Source organism: Cavia porcellus, unplaced genomic scaffold, assembly GCF_034190915.1.
Source record: "Cavia porcellus strain 051 isolate PalLab524CR breed Dunkin Hartley unplaced genomic scaffold, mCavPor4.1 scaffold_30, whole genome shotgun sequence".
NCBI classification, from domain to species: domain Eukaryota; kingdom Metazoa; phylum Chordata; class Mammalia; order Rodentia; family Caviidae; genus Cavia; species Cavia porcellus.
Window position 1 is genome coordinate 29,709,884 of NW_026947513.1, and position 20,383 is coordinate 29,730,266.

The window sequence follows — 20,383 nt, forward strand, 5'->3', positions numbered from 1 at the left end:
AATCAAAGGCCAAGGGAAGAAAGAATTAAACCAATACTTTCCTTCCTATAGCCCAAAAATAAAACAGCTAAGGGGTTCCTAGGAATTACAGGAATTCGTCACCTTTGAATACTAGAGTATGGTGATACTGTACAACCCCTCTATCAGCTTATAAAAGAAGCCCATATGATACTCATATTTAACCTGGGAATTTGATTCCCAACTTGCATTCTAGAAGCTTAGACAAGCACTTTTTCTTTTTTTTTTTTTTTTTTTTTTTTGGCCTTTTTCCTTTTTATCGAACTCATGACTGCCTGCTTGCAAGGCAGGTGCTTATGCCGCTGAGCTAAATCTCCAGCCCCTAAACAAGCACTTCTAAATGCCCCAGTCTTGAGTATACTGACAGTACACTATTTCAATTTGCATATTGATAAAAGGCAAGTCATGGGTTTGAGAGTGACTAGATTGGGACCTGCTCAATAGCCTATACGGTATTTGAGTCTGGAATAGCCATTGTAGGAAAGAATTGGCCTGCCTCTGTTAGAGCTGTGGATTCAGTAGCTTGTCTAGTACCAGAGGCATCCAAGTTGACTTTACGTAGGCAAAGATCTTACTATATATATATATATCTCACAATGTGGCAGGACTTCTTTCATTCAAACAGAGCCTATGACTATCAGCCACCTACTTCTTAATACCAGACTCTACTTTAAAAAGACCACACATTCAAATAAAGACATGTTCCTCCTTAAACTCTGGTACCTTTCTACCAGAAAAAAAAAAAAAAGTGGCTGAAAGACATGATGGCAAGCAGGTAATTCTCCATACATACATAGCCAGAGAAGACTCTTAGACACACCCCTTCCTTACTCTGATTTAACCCTCTTTTGTGGCAGCAGTTCCTTCATAAAAAATGGGACAAGAAAAACAGGTTATGCTGTTTTCTATATCAGACATGTAAAACTTGCTCATTTGCCCCAGTACTAGTAAGCAGCTAGCAGAATTCATAGCTCTGACTAGGGTTTTACAATTCCATAAAGGACAAAAGTCAATATTTATATTGATTCAAAATAATATTCTTCCCTAGTATTGCATTCCCCCACAGCCATGTGGAAAGAAAAAACAAATTATCTGACAGTAGATGGACCTCCCATAAAATATCCTAAAGAGAGAGATGAACTTCTATCAGCTGTTTATATGCCCTCTCTATAGAAAATGCCAAAACAAAGTCAATAATGTAGCTCAGCGTAATCAGCTGGCTGACACAGCACCAAAACTGCTGCCTGAAACTCCTCTCCCCTCCACCCCAACTGCTGCCCCTTTAGGAAACTGTCCTTCGATCTACTTCACCTGACTCAAATAGTCTCTGTGAAAAACCAAATGGGTCTTCTCCCATGGGTGTCAGCTACTTCCATCAGGAAGATTACAGTCAGATGATGGTAAATTGTTCCTTCCTAGAGTGGTCCATGGAAAATTATTAAGTCTTCACATCAAAACATTCACTTAAGAGACAAGACCCCCCCCCCCAAAAAAAGAGACAAGACCCAGAAGTTATTTTCAAAGTTATTAACACGAAAAAGACAATACCACAACAGAGACATGTGAGCTCTGCCAAAAAAAATCCTCTTGAGGTGTACACAGACATGTTAAGATACCCTGGAGAAGACTGGCAGCTTGATTTTCTCATATGTCATAGAGAAAGGCACTTCAATATTTATTGGTCTGGTAGATACTTTCATAAACTGGGTTGAGGCCTTTTATTGTAAAACAGAAAAGGCACAAGAAGTGGCAAAGGCTTTGGTCTCAAAAATCACCCCCAGATTTGGACTTCCAAAGAGCTAATACAGTGATAAAAGGCCTTCTTTTATACAAGGTATCTCTTGGGCACTGAGGATTCCGTCACCTCCATTGTGCATGATGGCCACAATCATTGGAAAAGGTAGAGAAAACGATTGAAACCCTAAAGATACATCTTTACAAATGGCTCAGGAGGCCCCCCAACAGTGACCAGATTTACTACTCTTAGCTGTTATCCAAATAAGAAATACACATCATATTCTAGGCCTGAATCCCTTTGAAATGCTTTATAGACACTTTTTCCTCATTAATGATTTTCTCTTCAATAATGAAACACATACTAAAAGATGACAGCAATATTCAAATGGACTCCAATAGCTAAGGGATGCTTAGCCTAAAAGGAAGGGAAATCCCATATATTACCCCAAAGATTCAGTACTAGTAAACTGTCTTGCATCATCAGTTCCCTACCTAGAACCAGCTTAGGAAGGACCATTTCAAGAACGTCAGTTGTCAAGATTCCAGGCCTTGACTCCTGGATACACCGCACCTGATTTGAATCCTGGAGACAAGAAACCATCTGATTACTTCTGTGAACCCATAGAAAACTTGAATTTCTTATTTGAAAGAAAACAAACTCTCCAGATAAGTGATCTAACATCTTACTCTTAGCCGAACTACTAATTACTTTACCACTTAAAGAAGAGTGAAATTCCTTTCCAGGAATATGCAGAGTTGTTACTACAAACATCTTGCTGGATATGTGCAAGGGTGTAGGACTGATAATCATATTACCTCCCTTGCCAAGTACATCAGGACTTTCTTAGTGGGTATGCACACTTCAAGGAGATCACTGGACTAAGCTGCAAGACTACACTGATGAGTCATGAAAAAGTACAATAATTCTTAGTTTAGCACATGATGACAAACTAACTGGGTGGCCCATAAACTACACCCTTAATGATCCTGGACACAATCAAATTTCTTCTAAGAATGCCACTGAGACTTCTTTATGGACTCTAGCAAAACCCCTATTAAGTATATGTAAGGGTCCTATCCTGAGTACCAACTACTATAAATATTAAGACGCTATTTTCAGATATGAGATGATTATATATGGTCAACTCCCACTATAAGACACCTTAGTAGAACTATTTACCGGAACAAATTATAAAACACATGATGAAATGAACAGAAACTCTGAAGAAGAGACACTAAGAAACCCAATGCTAATTCTATAACATTATGATATACAATCTAGCAATACTATTATTCACTGTTCAGAGTGATATTAGTCTAGTCTCTTAAGTTCAATTTCAGCATACGTAAAGATAAGGACAGCTACTACGAAGAGAATGAGAGACATTATGGTAGCCATTATTGACTTCCCCAATGTCAGGTCTTGAAGACCTAAAAAGCCTTCATCATCCTATAATGATTTGTTCTATCATATGCAGTATGTAGTTCTATAATATGCAGTATGTATTCAATGTATGTGAAGATGGGGACAACTATTTGGAAGAAAACTAGAGACAATAAGATGGATAGTGAAGATCTCCAGTGGACCTGCTTTGAAATCCGTATTTCTTTAAATTGTTTCTTTATGAACTGTTTTGTTCTGTTTTGATATGTTTAATCTTACCCTCTTTAAGATAAAAAACAAGGGTGTAGGACTGATAACCATATTACCAAGTTTTTGTTGGATCATTAAGCAGAACTGTTGGCAATGTCACTATTTGAATGTCATTTTGTATGCTGTAATTTTGTAACCTGAACAACTATTTCTAAGATGACAATATGTAACTTATCAACTAGTGATTTCATACTGTTTATTTTTCTGTAATTCTGTATTATTTCTAACCTTGTTTTCTGTGGTTTTTTTTTTCTTTAAATAAAAAAATAGAAGAAAAAGACAGCTTAGTAGAAAAGCCCCCTTATGGGAACAGAGAAATTCTTCCTATTCTCATTGACCTAACACTACTAAATATGTGGAGTAGACATCCCGCAGCAGGGTATACACACAATAACTTTATAGGTTTAACACTAGTTTGCAACAGACAGATTTAATAGCCCTAGAATTAAATGGGAAGCCCCTAATGGCACTCTTCAGTCTTGTGGAACTAATTTGTGGCCCTCACTGTCTCCTGAATGGATAGGGAGATGCCAGTGTGATTTGAGTGGTTACAAGGCAAGAGTATCAAAAGTATCCACAAACCTACAAACTTAGTCCATCTGTAACATCAGATGGCTTCTATCTATCCCTTCCCTCAAATTAGAGGATGTCATGCAACACTTCAAGGCCTTAACTAACTATACTCAGTGAGCCTTAAATGACACCACAACTGATCTTCTCTCTCCTTAATGAAAAAGTAAAATTAATGACGCAAGTCATCTTCCAAAATTGGATGGCATTAGACACTTGCATAGCAGCACAAGGGAGTACTTACACAATTGTAAAATCTGAATGTTGTATGGACATTCACAATCCTTCTGCTAATATCTCAATGACTATTCAAGACATGAATATGTCTTGAATAGTCATTGACATGAAATGACAATGAAATAGACATGAAATGACAGGTTAATATCATGTAGGATTCTGAAATTTCTTTGACCTTCTCTTTACCCTCTTTGTGGGAGACTATTACTAGCTCTTCCTGGTGGAAAATTTTGCATTGCACTCATAATAATCTGTTGATCTATTTAGGCAATGATTGATATTCTAAATAGGAATCAGTCTCCTGAGTGGGAGACTATACCTGACCCAACCCTTCCAGGACAGGTCCTTGTTGTTTCCATGCACACTTGTTATGTGACTTGCTTCCCTAACTGGATCAGTATTACCTAAGCAGCTATACTAATAGTCTTATTAGCTGATCATAGCTTTGTCAAACTCACCTTGTGATGTGATTTGCTTCCCCACTGGATCAACATTACCTAGGCAACCAGACTTACAATATCACTGGTTGATCATAGTTATGTCCTACCTTACATGTACCCTCATGATTTCATAACCACTTCATGATTTTGCTCTATAAAACATCCTTTGAGAGTGGGCTCATGAGCAACCCATCTTCCTGAGCCTCTCTGTCTCTCTTAGACACAAGCTATCTTTCCTAATATTTCATAAACATTTCCTAGTCTTAATCTCCACTGTTGCTTATAATTATTCTTCAAATTTAGGGAACATGACTTCAGCTTGTGGGACATATAGCAGGTTTGGAGTTATATTTCCATAGTACCATTTAGAGGTCCTATATCATCCCTATATCACAGGTCAACTATGTAGTCCAGGATGGCCTCAAACTCACAGCAATTCTCCTGCCTCAGTCTCCTGAGTGCTAGGATTACAGGCACACACCACCATGTCCAGCAGTGAAAGTGAATTTCATCCAGAAAATAATCACATAAGTGTGATACACTAATGTCACTATTTTCTTTCTTATATTTTACTGTAAGCACCAAATTTTACTCTACATAAAATTGTAGATTTTGAGAATATGTGCATATCCTCCATTCTGTGAATGACTAATGATATGATGCTAAAATCTCAGAAGCAATTAGAAAAAAATGTGTGTTAACCTTAATAAATGTCTAGTTGGCAACATTTAATCCACTCATTCATTCATTCATTCATTCATTCATTCAATAAAGCAGTACTGAATAGCTACTGTTTTCAAGCTGCTCTTCTCTGAGCTGGTTAATAAGCAGCAAATAAAAGAGAAACCCCAACACCACCACAAAGCTTTCATTCAAGGAGGAGAAAACAAACAATAAACAAACAATTAGAAGTGTCTGGCAGTGGTAAAAGCTAAAACAAAGAAAGCATAATAAGAGGTGAGAGGGTGTAAAGAAAGTAGTCAGGGTACCAAGTATTTAAATAGAGACTGAAAAAAAACCCAAAAAATAAATTCATATTAATACTGAAAGGAGAACATTCCAGGCAGAGATAAAGTAGAAAATCAAGAGCCCTGAGACTATGCATGGTAGTGCATGTCCAGAGTACCAGATCTCTGGAAGACTAAGGCAAGAAGATCTCAAGTTCTAAGTCATCTGGGAAACTTGGCAACTTAGCCAGACTTTGTCTATAAATGGATAGATAGGACTGGAAATATAGCTGAGTGCAAAGGCCTCAGATTCAATACTCAAATAACAGCAACAACAAAGTCTCAGGCACAATGTTTTGCTTGTCTAACAAATGATAAGGTGGCCAGGGTACCTGGAGAGCAGTGTGTGAAGGGAGACTGAAGGGAGAGATAAACCTAGGCAGGTCATGATGTGCGGCCTGAAAACAATGGTAAGTAATTGAGAATAAGCTCATGGATGGGAGGTGTTGAGGACCATGAGAAATAAGTCAAAGGCTTGTGGGATCTGTACTTGGATGAGATCATACCACAAACTGCCTTACTAGTTGCTTATCTGTATATGTTTTATATTTTTGTATATCTTTTAAAAATTTACCATTTTCTTTATTCTGCTGTGCCAATCCTGCTTTGAGATTCAGGAAAAGAAGTAACAATAATTGAACACTGAATGTGGTGATACAGAAGTCACTGGGGATGCTGACAAAGGAAGTAATCTGGGAGGAACTGGAAAATAAGTCTCATTGAAAGGGAATCTAGTGAAAATTACAGCAAATGATTGTGAATACAGCAAGTTCAGACAACTCTTTCAAGTCTGCCATAAAATGGAGCCAAAAAATAGAAATTAAGCTGAAGGGAACATATCTTAGCTGGTCTTTACTAAGACAAAATATCTGACATCAAATATTAAAGAAAGAAAGATTTATTTGGCTTACAGTTTGTAAAGGTTTCAATCTATAATCAGCTAGCTCCAAGGTGTGGTGTTGCAGAGGAGAAGCAGTTCATGGCAGGCAGAAAGTGGCAAAGCAACCAACGGTCAACCACAGCTCTTTCTCTCTTAAATCTTATCCAGGCTATTTAACATGGACAACAGTTACACCTTACACCTACTGCCCTTTATCCTAGCATTGCATCATAAAACAATTCCAGTGTCATACACTCTAGATGCAACAGACATACACTAATCATAGCCAAGTCATGAACATGCTAGAAGTAACAATTTCAAACTACAACGTATATATCCTGCGAACCTTTCTTTCAAACTTGATGGACAAGTAAGGTATTTCCATGAGAAAGAATACCTCAAGAAATTCATGAATATAGGGGCTGGGGATTTAGCTCAGCAGCATAAGCGCCTGCCTTGCAAGCAGGCAGTCGTGAGTTCGATCCCTAGTACCGATAAAAACGAAAAAAAGACAATAAATAAATAAATTCATGAATATCAAACTAGATTATTAAAAAATACCTAAAGATATATTAGAAAGAGACAACAAAGCCAACAATACCAATAAATCAAAAAGAATGAATTAACCTGGTAGGAGGAGTAGCTAACCAAAAGGAAAATAAAGCAATGACAGAAATAAGTTAGTATTTCTCAATAACTCTGAATGTGAATGGTCTAAATTTCTCGATCAAAATACAGGCTGGCAATCTCAAAGGAGACTTGAGAGTTGGACTTTTTATCAATGCTACAACTGTTAGAACTTTGGCAACTCTTGCTGAAGGACTAAATACTTTTATATAAAGGGATGTGCAGGAGTCTTTCTTAAGGAGGCCAGGGGTGTCATGTTATGCTTCTAATGTAATATGATGTTGATAGACTTAATACTGCTTTTTAAGGATTACTAAACCTGTGTTATAATATTCAAGTTGTGAAATGATAAGAATAGTCATATCTTTGCATCTGAGAACCGGTTTAAAGAACTATGTCTGGTTGCTAAATAGACAGGTAATGGATTATAACAGTTGATATATTGTATCATCTTGAGAAGTTTACAGGTTGAATTAAGTAACTCAACAGGGATCCAGGGGCCTTGGTCTGTGAACATTCTCATCTTGTTCAAGAAGAGGGTATGATATGGTATGCTACACCTGCCATAGAGGGTCTGATCTGCTTACAATAAAAGGAAACAAAAGAGGCTTTCTCTCCCCACCTCTTTTGCTCTTGTTGCTTTTGCTGTCTTCTGCTGCCTTGAACTGTTGCCCCTATGCCATGCCACCCTGCCTTGGAATCAGTTAATTACAGACTGAAACCTCCACATATTGTGAGTTAAATAAACCTTTCTGCTTCAAAATATAGGCTGGCACAATGAATCAAGAAACAAAATTCAACACTACGTAGTTATAAGAAACATATTTAATTCAAAAAGAAATCCACAGATTGAAAATCAAAGGAGGAAAACAATATTCCATGGAACAGGATACTGAAAACAAAAGAAGTAGCTATCTCAAATAAGGCAAATTTCAAGTGAAAACTGATCAAAAGAGACTAAGACGGTCACTAAACATTGATAATGGAGGGGCTGGGGATTTAGCTCAGCAGCATAAGCACCTGCTTGGCAAGTGCAAGGTCATGAGTTCGATCCCTGGTTCCACAAAAAAAAAAAAAAAAAACCCTTGATAATGGGACCAACTGAACAGGAAAATATAGCAGTTATAAACATATATGCACCAATCATTAGCACACCCAACTTCATAAACACCAATGGACATGAAAAATCAGAAAAACACCAAAGGATTATAATGGAGGGACTTAAATATCCCCTTGTAACAAGTTCAGTTATATAAAAGATCAATGAAAAAACATAATAAATATCAGAAAAACCAAAATTTCAAACAAATTGACTTAATAGATATCAACAGAGCATTCAAACCAACAACAGAATACATAATCTTCTCAGCAATACATGAGACTTTGTCCAAGATAGACTACATATTAGCCCATAAAGCATGCTTAAGTAAATGCAAAAGAACCTAAAACCTCCCAGGTATGTTATCAGATTATAGTGCAATGAAACTAGAAATCAATGGCAAAAGAAACTACAGAAAAAATACAAAACATGAATATTAAACAATACCCTATTGAATAGTCCATCGAAAACAGGTGAAATTAAGGAAGGAAACATTTCCTAGAATCAGATGATAATGCCAGAACTTCTGGCCCACAGTGAAAGAAGTCCTCTGAGGGAAGTTTATAGCAATGAATGGCCAAATCAGAAAAACAGAGAAAACCCAAAAAAACAACCTAATCATGTACCTCAAGGTCCTAGAAAAACAAGCAAAATACAAATCCAAAGCTAGTTTGAGGAATAAAATTAATGACATTGAGACTAAAAAGAAAAATACAAAGAAATAAATGGATCAAAGAGTTGGTTCTTTGAACGAATAAACAAAATAGACCAACCCTTAGCCAGTCTTAAAAGATCCAAGTTCATGCAATTAGAAATGAAAAAGGCAAAATCACAACGATTCCTACAAAAATCCAGATCACTGTTAACTATTTTAGAATTAGTACTCTAATAAAATGGAAAATTCAGAAGAAATGACTAGATTCCTAGATAAATATGAACTACCAAAGATCAACCAAGACAATACAAAAGTTCTAAATAATCCAGGATCAGTTAAAGAGACTAAAAAATTACCACCTAAAAAAAGCCCAGGTCCCGACAGATTCACTGCCAAATTCTACAAGAACTTTAGAAAAGATATAATGCCAATGGTCCTGAAACATTTTAATGAAATCAAAAGGAAAAGAATACTTCCAAAGTCATTACTGGAAGTAAGCATTGCTCTTATTCCACAACCAGAAAAAGACTCAACCAAAAAGAACTACTAGCCAATCTGTTTAATGAACATCAATGCATAAATCACCAATAAGATACTGAAAAAAAAGAGTGCAGCAAATCATCAAAAAGATCATCTATCATGACCAAGCAGAATTCATTCCAGGGATGCAGGGATAGTTTGATATATGCAAATCAGTAAATGTAATATGCCATATGAACAGAAACAAAGACAAAAATTACACAATTATCTCAATTAATGCAGAAGTCTTGACAAAATTCAACATCTACTCATGATAAAAACCCTGAAAAACATACGTAGAGAAGGAAATTTTCCTAATCTGATCAAAATCATTTATGACAAACCTACTGCCAATATTATAATAAATCAAAGATATTAACAACTACTTTGTAAATCTGCATGCCAATAAATTGAAGAATTCATAAAAATGAGTAAATTTTTAATTCTAGCACTTGGGAGGTTGAGATACTAGGATGACTGTGAATTCCAGGCCAGCCTGTCAGAGTTCAAGGCCAGGCTACACTACATGATGAGGCTCTATCTCGAAAAATAAAAAATGAATATCAAACATGAACAAAGAAGATATAAAAATTCAAATAACTCAACATGCAAGGAAATTGAAGTAGTAATAAAAAAAATCTACCAACTAAGAAAAGCCCAGGGTGGGTTCATTGCTACTTAACTCTACAAAAATTTCAAGCTTTTTAATCAAATTGAAAGGAATGGAATACTCTTAAAGTCATTCCTGAAAGCTATCATTACCTTGATTTCAAAACCAGAAAGGATTTAGTCAAAAGAGACAACTATAGACCAATCTCTTTAATGAATATGGAACAAAACTTCTCAACAAGATACTCACAAACAGAATACAACAAATAATCAAAAAGATTATACATTATGACCAACTAGGCTTCACCCAGGGATACAAAAATGGTTTAACACACACACAAATCAATAAATGTAATACATCATACAAACAGAAGAAAGGACAAAAATTATGTCATTGACAAAATCTAACACCCTTCCATGACAAAAACACTGAAGAAAATAAAAAGACCTTATCTCAATGTGATAAAAGCCTTTTATGCCAAATCTACTGCCAATGTCATACTAAATGGAGAGACGCTGAAAGCTTTTCCTCTGAAATCAAGAACAGGAAAAGGATGTCCAGTATCACCACTTCTGTTTAACATAGTACTCAAAACATGAGCAAGAGGGGCTGGGGATTTAGCTCAGCGGCATAAGCACCTGCCTTGCAAGCAGGCGGTCGTGAGTTCGATCCCTGGTACCGATTAAAAAAAACAAAACAAAACAAAAAAACATGAGCAAGAACATTAGGCAAAAAAAAAAAAAAAAAAAAAAAAAGCAATATATAGATATGTATAGAAAAAGTTAAATTATAATTATTTGCAAATGACATGACCTCTACATAAAAAACCCCATGAAACCCACAAAAGATTCTTAGAAATAACCACTTACCAGTCCTATTATTTAAATACAGAATGACAAAAATTACATATTTTTCCATTAATTTTGTAAGATAATATAACAGAAGATATAAAAATGAAAATTTTAGTAACAAGAAATGTAGGAGTAATAAAACTCAAAATGCGTAATCGCTATTGTTAAAAAGAGGAAAAGATAGTGCTCTAAAGGATATAACTGCATGTATGTTTAAGTGAGTAGGATTGATAACCATATTACTAAGTTTTTGTTGGATAGCTGAACAGAACTGTTTGCAGTCTCACTGTTTAAATGTCTACTTTGTATGCTTTACTTTTGTAACTTGAACAACTATTTCTAAGAAGACAATATATAATTATCAACTAGTGAATTCTTACTGTTTATTCTTTTGAAATTATGTATTGTTTTTACTCTTTTTCTATTTTTTTCTTTAAATAAAATAAAATAAATTTTTTTAAAAAATGAAAATTTTGGATCTGGGGATTTTGCTCAGCGCTGTAAGTGCCTGCCTGGCAAGTATGAGGTTGTGAGTTCAATCCCTGGTACCAGAAAAAAAAATTTATTGAATTTATTCAATACAAGAATCAACTGGTTGAAATGACACCTGCTCATTCCATGCTTGGGATAGTCAGTACATAAACAAATGTGCTCTTCCAGTGATGTTCAGGGCAAACTGTTTAGTCGTTCATAACCAAATTCAGTAATGTACATACAAAATCAACATATAAAAACATAGCATTTCTGTAAGCTAAGCCATTCTGTATAATATGCCCATTGAGAAAGAAATTAAGGAAAAATACTATTCAGAACAGCACCAAGAAAAAATAAATACATAAGAATTAACCTAAATAAAGAAGTGGAAACTACAGCACCCTGAAAAACTACAGCACCCATTCCTGGAAGGACAGAACTAGTATAGTCAAAATGAACATACTTCCAAAACTGTTACACAGATTTAAGGCAATCCCTACCAAAATATCAGTATCACTCCTCCAGAACTAGTATAAACAATCCTAAAATGCACATGAAACCCCAAAAAAAAAATCTAGAATACCTAAAGCAGTTCTGGGCAATAGATAAAAGGCATCACAGTCTCAGATTTGAGTTATACTAAAAAGCTACAGTGATACAAAACAAACAGTACAGTATTGTAAAAACAAACAAACAAAGCTGTTAACGGATGGAACAGGATAGAGGATGCACAAACAATTCTACGCATACCCAACTACCTTACCTTTGACAAAGAGGCCAAATACTTTTGCCGGAGGAAACACAGCCTTGTTAACAAAATGGTGGTTGGGAAAACTGGCTGTCCACGTGCAAAAGACAACCTAGGTTCATATCTCTCACCATGCAATAAACCAAAATCAAAATGGATCAAATGTCTACATATTAAAACAGAAAGTTGTTTTAATCTGCTGGAAGACCAAACAGGTAAAACTTATAAAGACTTCCTGAGCTGAACCCAAGTTGCATAAGAAATAATACCAAGGGTAAGCAATGGGATCACATTGAATTAAAAAGCTTCTTCACAGCAACAGAAACCACCAACAGAGTGAAGAGAGACAGCCTACAGAATGGGAAAAAAATTTGCCAGCTCTTCCTCAGACAAAAGGCTAACATCTAGACTGTATAAAAAACCCAAAAACTTAGAACCCCTCCCCAAATTTAAAGATCCAATCAGAAATGAGCATCTGAAATAAACAGACACTTCTCAGATAAAGAAATACAAATGGTCATTACATAGATGAAAATGTTCGACATGGCTGGTCATCTGAATAATGCAAACTAAAACAACACTGAGATTACACTTCACTCCATAAAGAATGATTATCTTCAAGAAATCAAATAACAAATGTTGGAGAGGGTGGGAGTATAAACTACCACAACCATGGTGAAAATCAGTATAGAGATTCCTCAAACTATTGAACATAGAAATTCCATTTGACCCAGTTATTCTCCTTTTAGGTATCTTTCCAGAAGACTTCAAGACCTCATATTACAGAGATACCTGCATACCTCTATGAATAGCAACTTGTAGCATTGCTAACCAACTGTATGAAAAAACTGCATAATTCAAAGAAGTTTTTTCACTATTTGACAAGGATAGTGATGGAACTGTAACCCCCAAAGAACTGACTACTGTAATAAAGTCTCTTGAACAGAATTCCACAGAAGCAGTTACGAATTAAGTCCTAATTCCTATACGAATGAAGTCCTAATTTCTATACATGCATATTTATGCTGATAGTAATGGTAAATTGACTTCCCTGAATTTCAATGGTGGCAAGAAAAATTAAAGAGACCAACAACGAAAAAGATACTAAAAAAGCACTCCACATGTTTGACAAAGATGCCAAAGGTTATATTTGTAAAGCAGAGCTTCACCATACATGGATGGCAATTCTTGGAGACAAGTTAACAGATGAAAAGGTTGATGAAATGACCAGGGAGGTAGATATTGATGGTGATATCAATGTAAACCATGAAAAGTTTGTACAAATGAGGACAGCAAAGTTAAGACAGTGTATAGAATGTATTAATTTCTTGTATAAAATTTTTTTTTGCATTTTCTTTATTTGTAACTTCTCTGTAAAAAGCTGTCCCTGCTGTCAAATAAATACACATGTATAGGAAGAATTAGGACTTCATTTGTTCATGTTTTCTTCCCTTATCTTATTGTCATTGCCCTGAAACTTTATTTTAGAAAACTGATAGTAACATGTTGTATGTGCTTACCCTGAATATGACCTAGATGGAGTTGGGAATACCTGCGTTACGCCTTTTTTTAAGTAGTTTTCTTTAGCTTTGTTCAACATGTTGTTGTTGAAGTGTGGAGTTGTAACTTCGTGGACCACGGACAGTCAACAATATATACTTAAAAACTGCATTACTGTAAATTATCCAGGTATTCGCACCTTTTTGTATTGCTGGTCTCATACCAGAAACATTTTCTTATTGTTACTTGCTTTTTTAACTTTGTTCAATCACTTAAACAAAATCTTATGGCATAATTTGCTTCAAATCCATTCTAAGTTTTATGTTTCCTTTCCAATAAAAAAGTTACAATTCATCTCTCAAAGAAAGAAAAGAACCTATCACTAGCTGGGCATGGTGGCACATGCCTATAATGCCAGCATTCGGGGAGGCTGAAACAGGTTCAAACCCACTCAAAAAGAGTTGTCAATACTGACATATGCAAATTTTTTAAGGTTTCCAAGTGTACAGTTCTCTGTAAGCATAAATCCATTTTCCAGTCTTCTGAGCTACATGCAGTTGTTTTAACGTCAGTGCACGTTGAGGTCATATTTAACAAATTATACTGTAATTATTCGTTTTGTCCCCTCTAAACTATACTAAACTTTAAATGCTGCGTAAATAGTAACTATGTCCAACGAGATCATCTTCTACACCCAATCTGAGGTACAGCAAGAAGCCAATGAATATATGCTGAATCAGTGAAAGTCATTGCATCCTGAAGAGGGATTATGAAGAATTCAGTGGCAATGCCACTTACCTGTGAGATCCAGAGTTCTATCCACAAAGACTACAGATGCTCTGCCTGTAGCAGTCTTCCTCCTGTTCTTGGCAGGAGCATAATTGGCCAGATCTGCAGCGATGACCCGGCTGAGGACACCCACAGCAAAACACTCCTCTCGAACTCCCAAATGTTCACATAAAGAACTAAGGCCTGACACCAGGCACCGCATCTGCAGCATCAGCTCTGGGGTCAGGGCAGTGGCATCCACCTCACCCAAGTTTCCCAGCCTCCTCTTGTCCGATCGGGCACTATTAAGTAGATGTAAGTCTTGGGGTAGTAGTGGAAAAACGGAAGCAAAGGCTGGAGTCAAGGCAAGATAAGGAGCAACAGGAGCAAGCAACAATGGTACGTGCAGCACCTCTGCCGTGTAATTCATGCTGCCCATCCACTCACACATCTTCTCCTCTAACTGCTCAAATACCGGTTGTTGTCCCTCTAGCTCGGCCGCTGTAGCCGCTGGCACGTGGTTAGCCGTGAGATGAACAGCGTGGCTCAAGGCAGTGACCACCACACAATATTGGAAGTGACTGCGGCAAATGATGTTTCGTAGGGTCTCCACAGTCCGGCCTTTCAGCAGGCAGCTCAATACAAACACCGCCTTGGGCTGCTCCGTTTTGCCACCAATTGCATTAGGCTCGAACTCCCGTAGGTAGCACACAGGATCCCCCACTGCCTCCATGAGACGGGTGGATCCACAACCCCAGTGCAAACTCTCCGCGCAGGCGGCATCTAGGTAGACCACAGCCCTTTTTACTTTGGCCAGTACCAGCTCCCACCCTTGCTGGGTAAAGGACAGCACGCCGGGGGCGCTCATGGTTCGGGATTCGCACAAACCGGGAAATCAGGTGCAGAAACTTCTATCTGAACTCACAGCTTCCGAAAACTGGGTTCCCTCAGACTTTGACAGTCAACACAGTACACGTGGTCGCGTTCTACTACGCTACGTAATAAAACAGCGCGCGGTGATGACATAACGAAACGCTGATTGGTTAATGAGGAGGCGGGCTGGGGAAGTGGGCGGGTCTCTGAGTCTAGGCTTCCTGGAAAGATCACTGGGAGGAGCCGAACGGCTCTATTTTCGTCATTCTTTCGTTACACCAATTACTTTTCCCTACTAACTGAGAATTCGCGGGACTAATAAAAAAAACTAATGTCCAGAGTGACATCCTTGGATAGGAACACAGGTAGTCCCTTTCCCTATCTGAACAGCCAGAAAAAAATAATGAAAACACTCGACTGCTATAAAATATTTTGCAGTATAGATTGCAATAACATACATTATTCACAAGAACTTCATTTAAAAGAACAAAACATAGTGATCTCATTTCAAATTCTCCATCTTTTTCCCCAGCTTGTTCTTGAACCGTAATCTGCTTTAAAACACCTAGAGTCTAGTTTTTGCTCTCCATCCTTTCTGCCACTTCAGCAAAGCAAATTATGTACCAAAACAATTGCAGTGAGCCCCCATCACTTCCTTGCTTTGCACCTCTTCCTGCTTCAATTTTCTTCCTAAGATGTTTCTGACATTTTTCTACTTAGAAGCTTCACTTACACTCGTTGAGTATGGGACATTATCAGAATCATTAAAAGATACCAAAATCTGTGATGATTCCCCAGCTTTTCTCCAGCTTTTTCTAGACTGGAACAATATGTTCCTGCACAATAAAAACCAACAGGTTGAGCCAGACTATTTTATTGGCTCAGTTTTTCAACCAATAATTATTAAGCACTTACTAAGTTTAATCTCTGAGGTTCCAAATATGCAGTGGGTGATACTGTAAATTACATTATCTGACCCACCAAGAATTTATTCCTGATAAATTCTTACTGGCCCAAAGTAATCTTTCCTATTATACCTTCCAGGTACATGTTTTCCCAACTCACCACCTAACTAATCTGTTCTCCTTAACCCTTGACACACAGTGGAAAAGTATGCTAAGTATCTCCCATATCATTAGGTAACTTTTGACATACTTATTTTCCTTAACATATCTGTTCTATGACTGTGCATCAGAGGCCTGGAATCCTCAAAATCCAAAAGATAACAGAATTTTCTATTAATACTCAGGTTATAATACATTCAACAACTTTCAATGAATATGTATGATACTCCAGACATGTATTTTTTTTTTTTTGTCTTTTTCCTTTTTATCGGTACCGGGGATGGAACTCATGACTGCCTGCTTTACAAGGCAGGTGCTTATGCAGCTGAGCTAAATCCCCAGCCCCCCAGACATGTATTATACACAATATAATATATATGACGATATAAAGAGAAGGTGCAACCCTGATTTCAAAAGAAATGTAACAAGATAAAAATATCAATACATGTAAAACAAACAAATGTAAGAAAATGTCACAGAAGCAACAACTTAAAACAATACATAAGAGCTATAAGGGGAGAAAAATAAAATCTGAGAAAAGGGGAAGTAGTCTGAAGTAGTTTCACAAATTACAGTACAGAGATTTTGAGTTGCTTTCAAAATAGAACAGGTGTTCCCCAGGTGCACAGGACAGGAAAGAGTATTCCTAGCAGTCCAAGAAAACAGCACAGCCTGAATAAAGGCATGAAACTGTAGAACATGTCCTCTAGAACCACAGAGAGGACAGTTCTCAGCTTTAATATGATATGAGCATAGTCCCAAATGTAGACTACTGAGTTGGAGCAGATGATGAACAGTGTTGCCTAGTTACACTCCAGAAAGCCAAAAAATATGAGAGGAAGGAGATGGGAGTTGTTCATCATACTGCCTAGTAGTAGAGAAAAGAAACATTGTGGATTGCAACTGCATGTCATCTGTGAATGAAGTGAAATGAAGAGGGAAGAGTAGAGGTGGTTAGTACAGATAGAATGAGCTGGGGAAAAGGATTTTCACAGAAGAATGGAACTATATTCATCTGGTAGTGCCCACAAGACCCAGGGAAATGGCATTTCTATTTCCAGCTTCTGTGGTACAAACTGAAAAATAATGGTGGCTCTACAGTATAGAAAGATAAGAAATGTCCTTGGAGAAAGATTTGATTTCAGTTTAAGAGAACAAATAGCTATATTTTTCTGCTTTGTTTTTTGTTTCTTTTCCCATAATCAAAAAGAGGACTTGCAAACAGTAAGTCTGTGCTCTACCATTTAAGTACTACAATCCCTTTCTGCTAAAATACTGAGATTGTTAGGTGTGTCGATAAAATGAAACAAAGGTACTCAGTCCTTCAAGATAAATGAGAAAGCACAGAGATTGTCATAATTCAGATTGTTATAAGAAAAAATATCATTTACTGGGTGTAAACAGCACAAATTTTATTTTTCATAGTTCTGACACCTGCTGTGTTAGTAAGGTTTCTGTTTCTGTGACACAAAACTGATAAAATCAATTTAAAGGAAGAAAGATTTATTTTGGTTTGCAATTTTAGAGATTTCAGTCCATGGTTAGCTGGCTGAAGTGCTTTATATCTGTGGCAGGCAAAAACATCAGCTTAGAAGGATATATAGGGGAAATTTTTTTCACCTCATAGCAGCCAGAAAACAAAGGAAAAAAACCAGAGAGAAAGTGGCCAAGGATATCATATTACTGTGATTAACTCCTTCAACTAATCCTTTTTTCTATCACTTCCCAATAATGGCATCAAATTATGATCCCATCAATGAATTGATCCACTAAGGATATCAGAGGCTTTGTGACCTAATCACTTCTAAAGCCCACCAGTTGTTAACCATAGTGTCCACACAATAAGCTTCCTAGGAGACATTTTAGATAACAACACTACGACCTGGATAGTCCAAGATCTAGGTGCTAGGAGAGGAATAGCTTTGAAAAGAAATGTCTTCCTAATTTACAGATGACAGCTATCTTTGTACTGTGTCCTCGCTTTGCAGAGAGGAGAGGGAAAAAAGTAAGAAATAGCTCCTGTCAGTTCTAATGAGGACACTAATTCCTCCAAATCACTTCTAGAGCTTCAAACATCATTATATTGAGAATCAGAGCTTCAACACAGGAATATGTGGGGAAAGGAGGAATGTCTGTTAGCAGAAATGAGAGAGAATAGACTAAAAGAGTTGGCAAAAGTGACTAACAATGAGGTGATATAGAAGATTTCTAAAGATAGTGTTCCACAACTATAGAACAACAAGCAATTTAAGGGCTACCAGTTCCTGAAGGAATTTTTTATGCCACATGACATTGGATTTCATTTTATATATGAATAAGACATCATTACAGGGTTTTGTATTACTTGAATTGGGCTATAAATGTTATAGAAAGAACTAAGAGACTTTGCTAATAGATTTGTACATGTGTCACCGGAACAGATGAAAGAAAAAGACAGAAGGATGATTATTTGTTGGGCTGAAACTATTAGTCAGATGACAGGTATTGATAGTAAAATGGGAAAGCCAAGGGGCACAGGAGTGGGACAATACAGATTTGGGAGAAAAATTCATAAGTTTTGTTTTGGACATAAGTTTGAAATGCCTACAAAATATCTAAGAGAGTTAGCTGGTGAATCATCAGAGCTGCAGAGTGCTAAGTTTAAGGAGAAGACTTCAGGTAGAAATTTGAAAGTCATTGGGTCCCAATTACACAGATGGTATTAAAAGTAATGAAAATGGATGAAATATTTTTGGACACAAACTAGACAGAAATGAAAACGTAATCTAAGGAAGAAGCCCTTTTAGAACTTGTGCTATAGTAAAATGAATTTGTTCTAAAATGATCTGCTTAAGATGATCACATCTATCTTATTAAAATAAGAACTATGCTTTTGTATAGAAAACAGTCAGCAATTGCTTTCCACTCCTTATTTTTTAAAAAAGCATATTTTGCTTTACTCTATTTTGAAGTACTCTGTAATTGTGATCAGTGCTGGACTTAAGGATGTACTGAGCAAAGTTTACATAATAGCACAGATGTACATAGGAGATAATATGATTCTCCAGAAAAAAAACCTAGTAATATAAAATTTAATATTCAAATGCAAAGATAGACGACTCTTGATTCCACTGTGAGGGACATGGAGGAAGGAATGTTCTATACATGGGATAGTGTCTTGGTTTTGCAAAGGAGAAAAGGCCTAACCCAGAACATAATACTTTCTGGCCTCTAACTCATCCAATATTTTGACATTTCAAGCCTCATTTTAGCTTCGATAATCTTCCAAGAAGGAACTGGAAACCATGACTTAATATTTGGGAACTAAACAATATTGAGATTTAAGTATCATATCTAAAGTTAATAGAAAATAGTATAATGGGCCTAATGCCGTATCTATGCAAAAGACATCTATGAGTACTTCATTGCTGTGTACCAGACTTCCATGATCAACTCATCATTTTAATGATAATTTAATCATTTTACCTAAGTACTCCTTTTTGTACTACATAGATAAATCAAAATAAGACAGACCATAAAAATGAAAATGGAAAACATATATCAAAATGTGTGTATTATAGTTTGATATCATCATAATGCTTAAAGTAGATGCATATAATATCTTCAAACTACTCTCCTTGAGATTTCCTCTAATTCATAAGGAGATAAAGACAGCATTAAGTAAGGAAGCACATTCAATCAAGGAATTAGGTTTGGGAACAAGGAAGAAAGAATTCTTTAATAGCAGTTATTACTGACATATGGGCTTCTCTATTTATAGCAAGCATTATTTTCAAAGCTTAACTCAAATGCTACCTCTATCATAAAGATGACTCTGATGTACCAATTATTTTTCAATGGTGCTTCAGTCCTGTTTAGGCAGGACATAGAAAGGCAAAGTCTTTGATGACAGCTTGAAGGAGAAAGAAGCTCCTCAGCAAAAAGCTCTTTGACAAAACCACCAAAATTCATTATAGATTCTTAGAATAATAAACAGAGAGGTACATAGATGAGACTATAAGGGATTCTTTCATTCCATGTCTTTTACCAAAGGGTAAGAAGCCCCCTCAGTG

At 36.5% G+C, this 20,383-nt stretch overlaps 1 protein-coding gene and 1 pseudogene across 3 annotated transcripts in view; one reads left to right on the forward strand and one right to left on the reverse strand.

Moving 5' to 3' along the window:
* The window catches only part of Scfd2 (sec1 family domain containing 2), a 446,638-nt gene extending 431,248 nt beyond the window's left edge, over positions 1–15,390 (reverse strand). For all 3 annotated transcript variants that reach the window (XM_003471656.5, XM_023565858.2, XM_013154490.3), the window contains exon 1: positions 14,425–15,390. In XM_003471656.5, the coding sequence (XP_003471704.2) occupies positions 14,425–15,262 (838 nt within the window). In that variant the 5' untranslated portion in view covers positions 15,263–15,390. The remainder of the gene's footprint in view (positions 1–14,424) is intronic.
* Positions 1,897–14,369, forward strand: LOC111757307 (neo-calmodulin-like; annotated as a pseudogene).
* Positions 15,391–20,383: the final 4,993 nt, after the last annotated feature.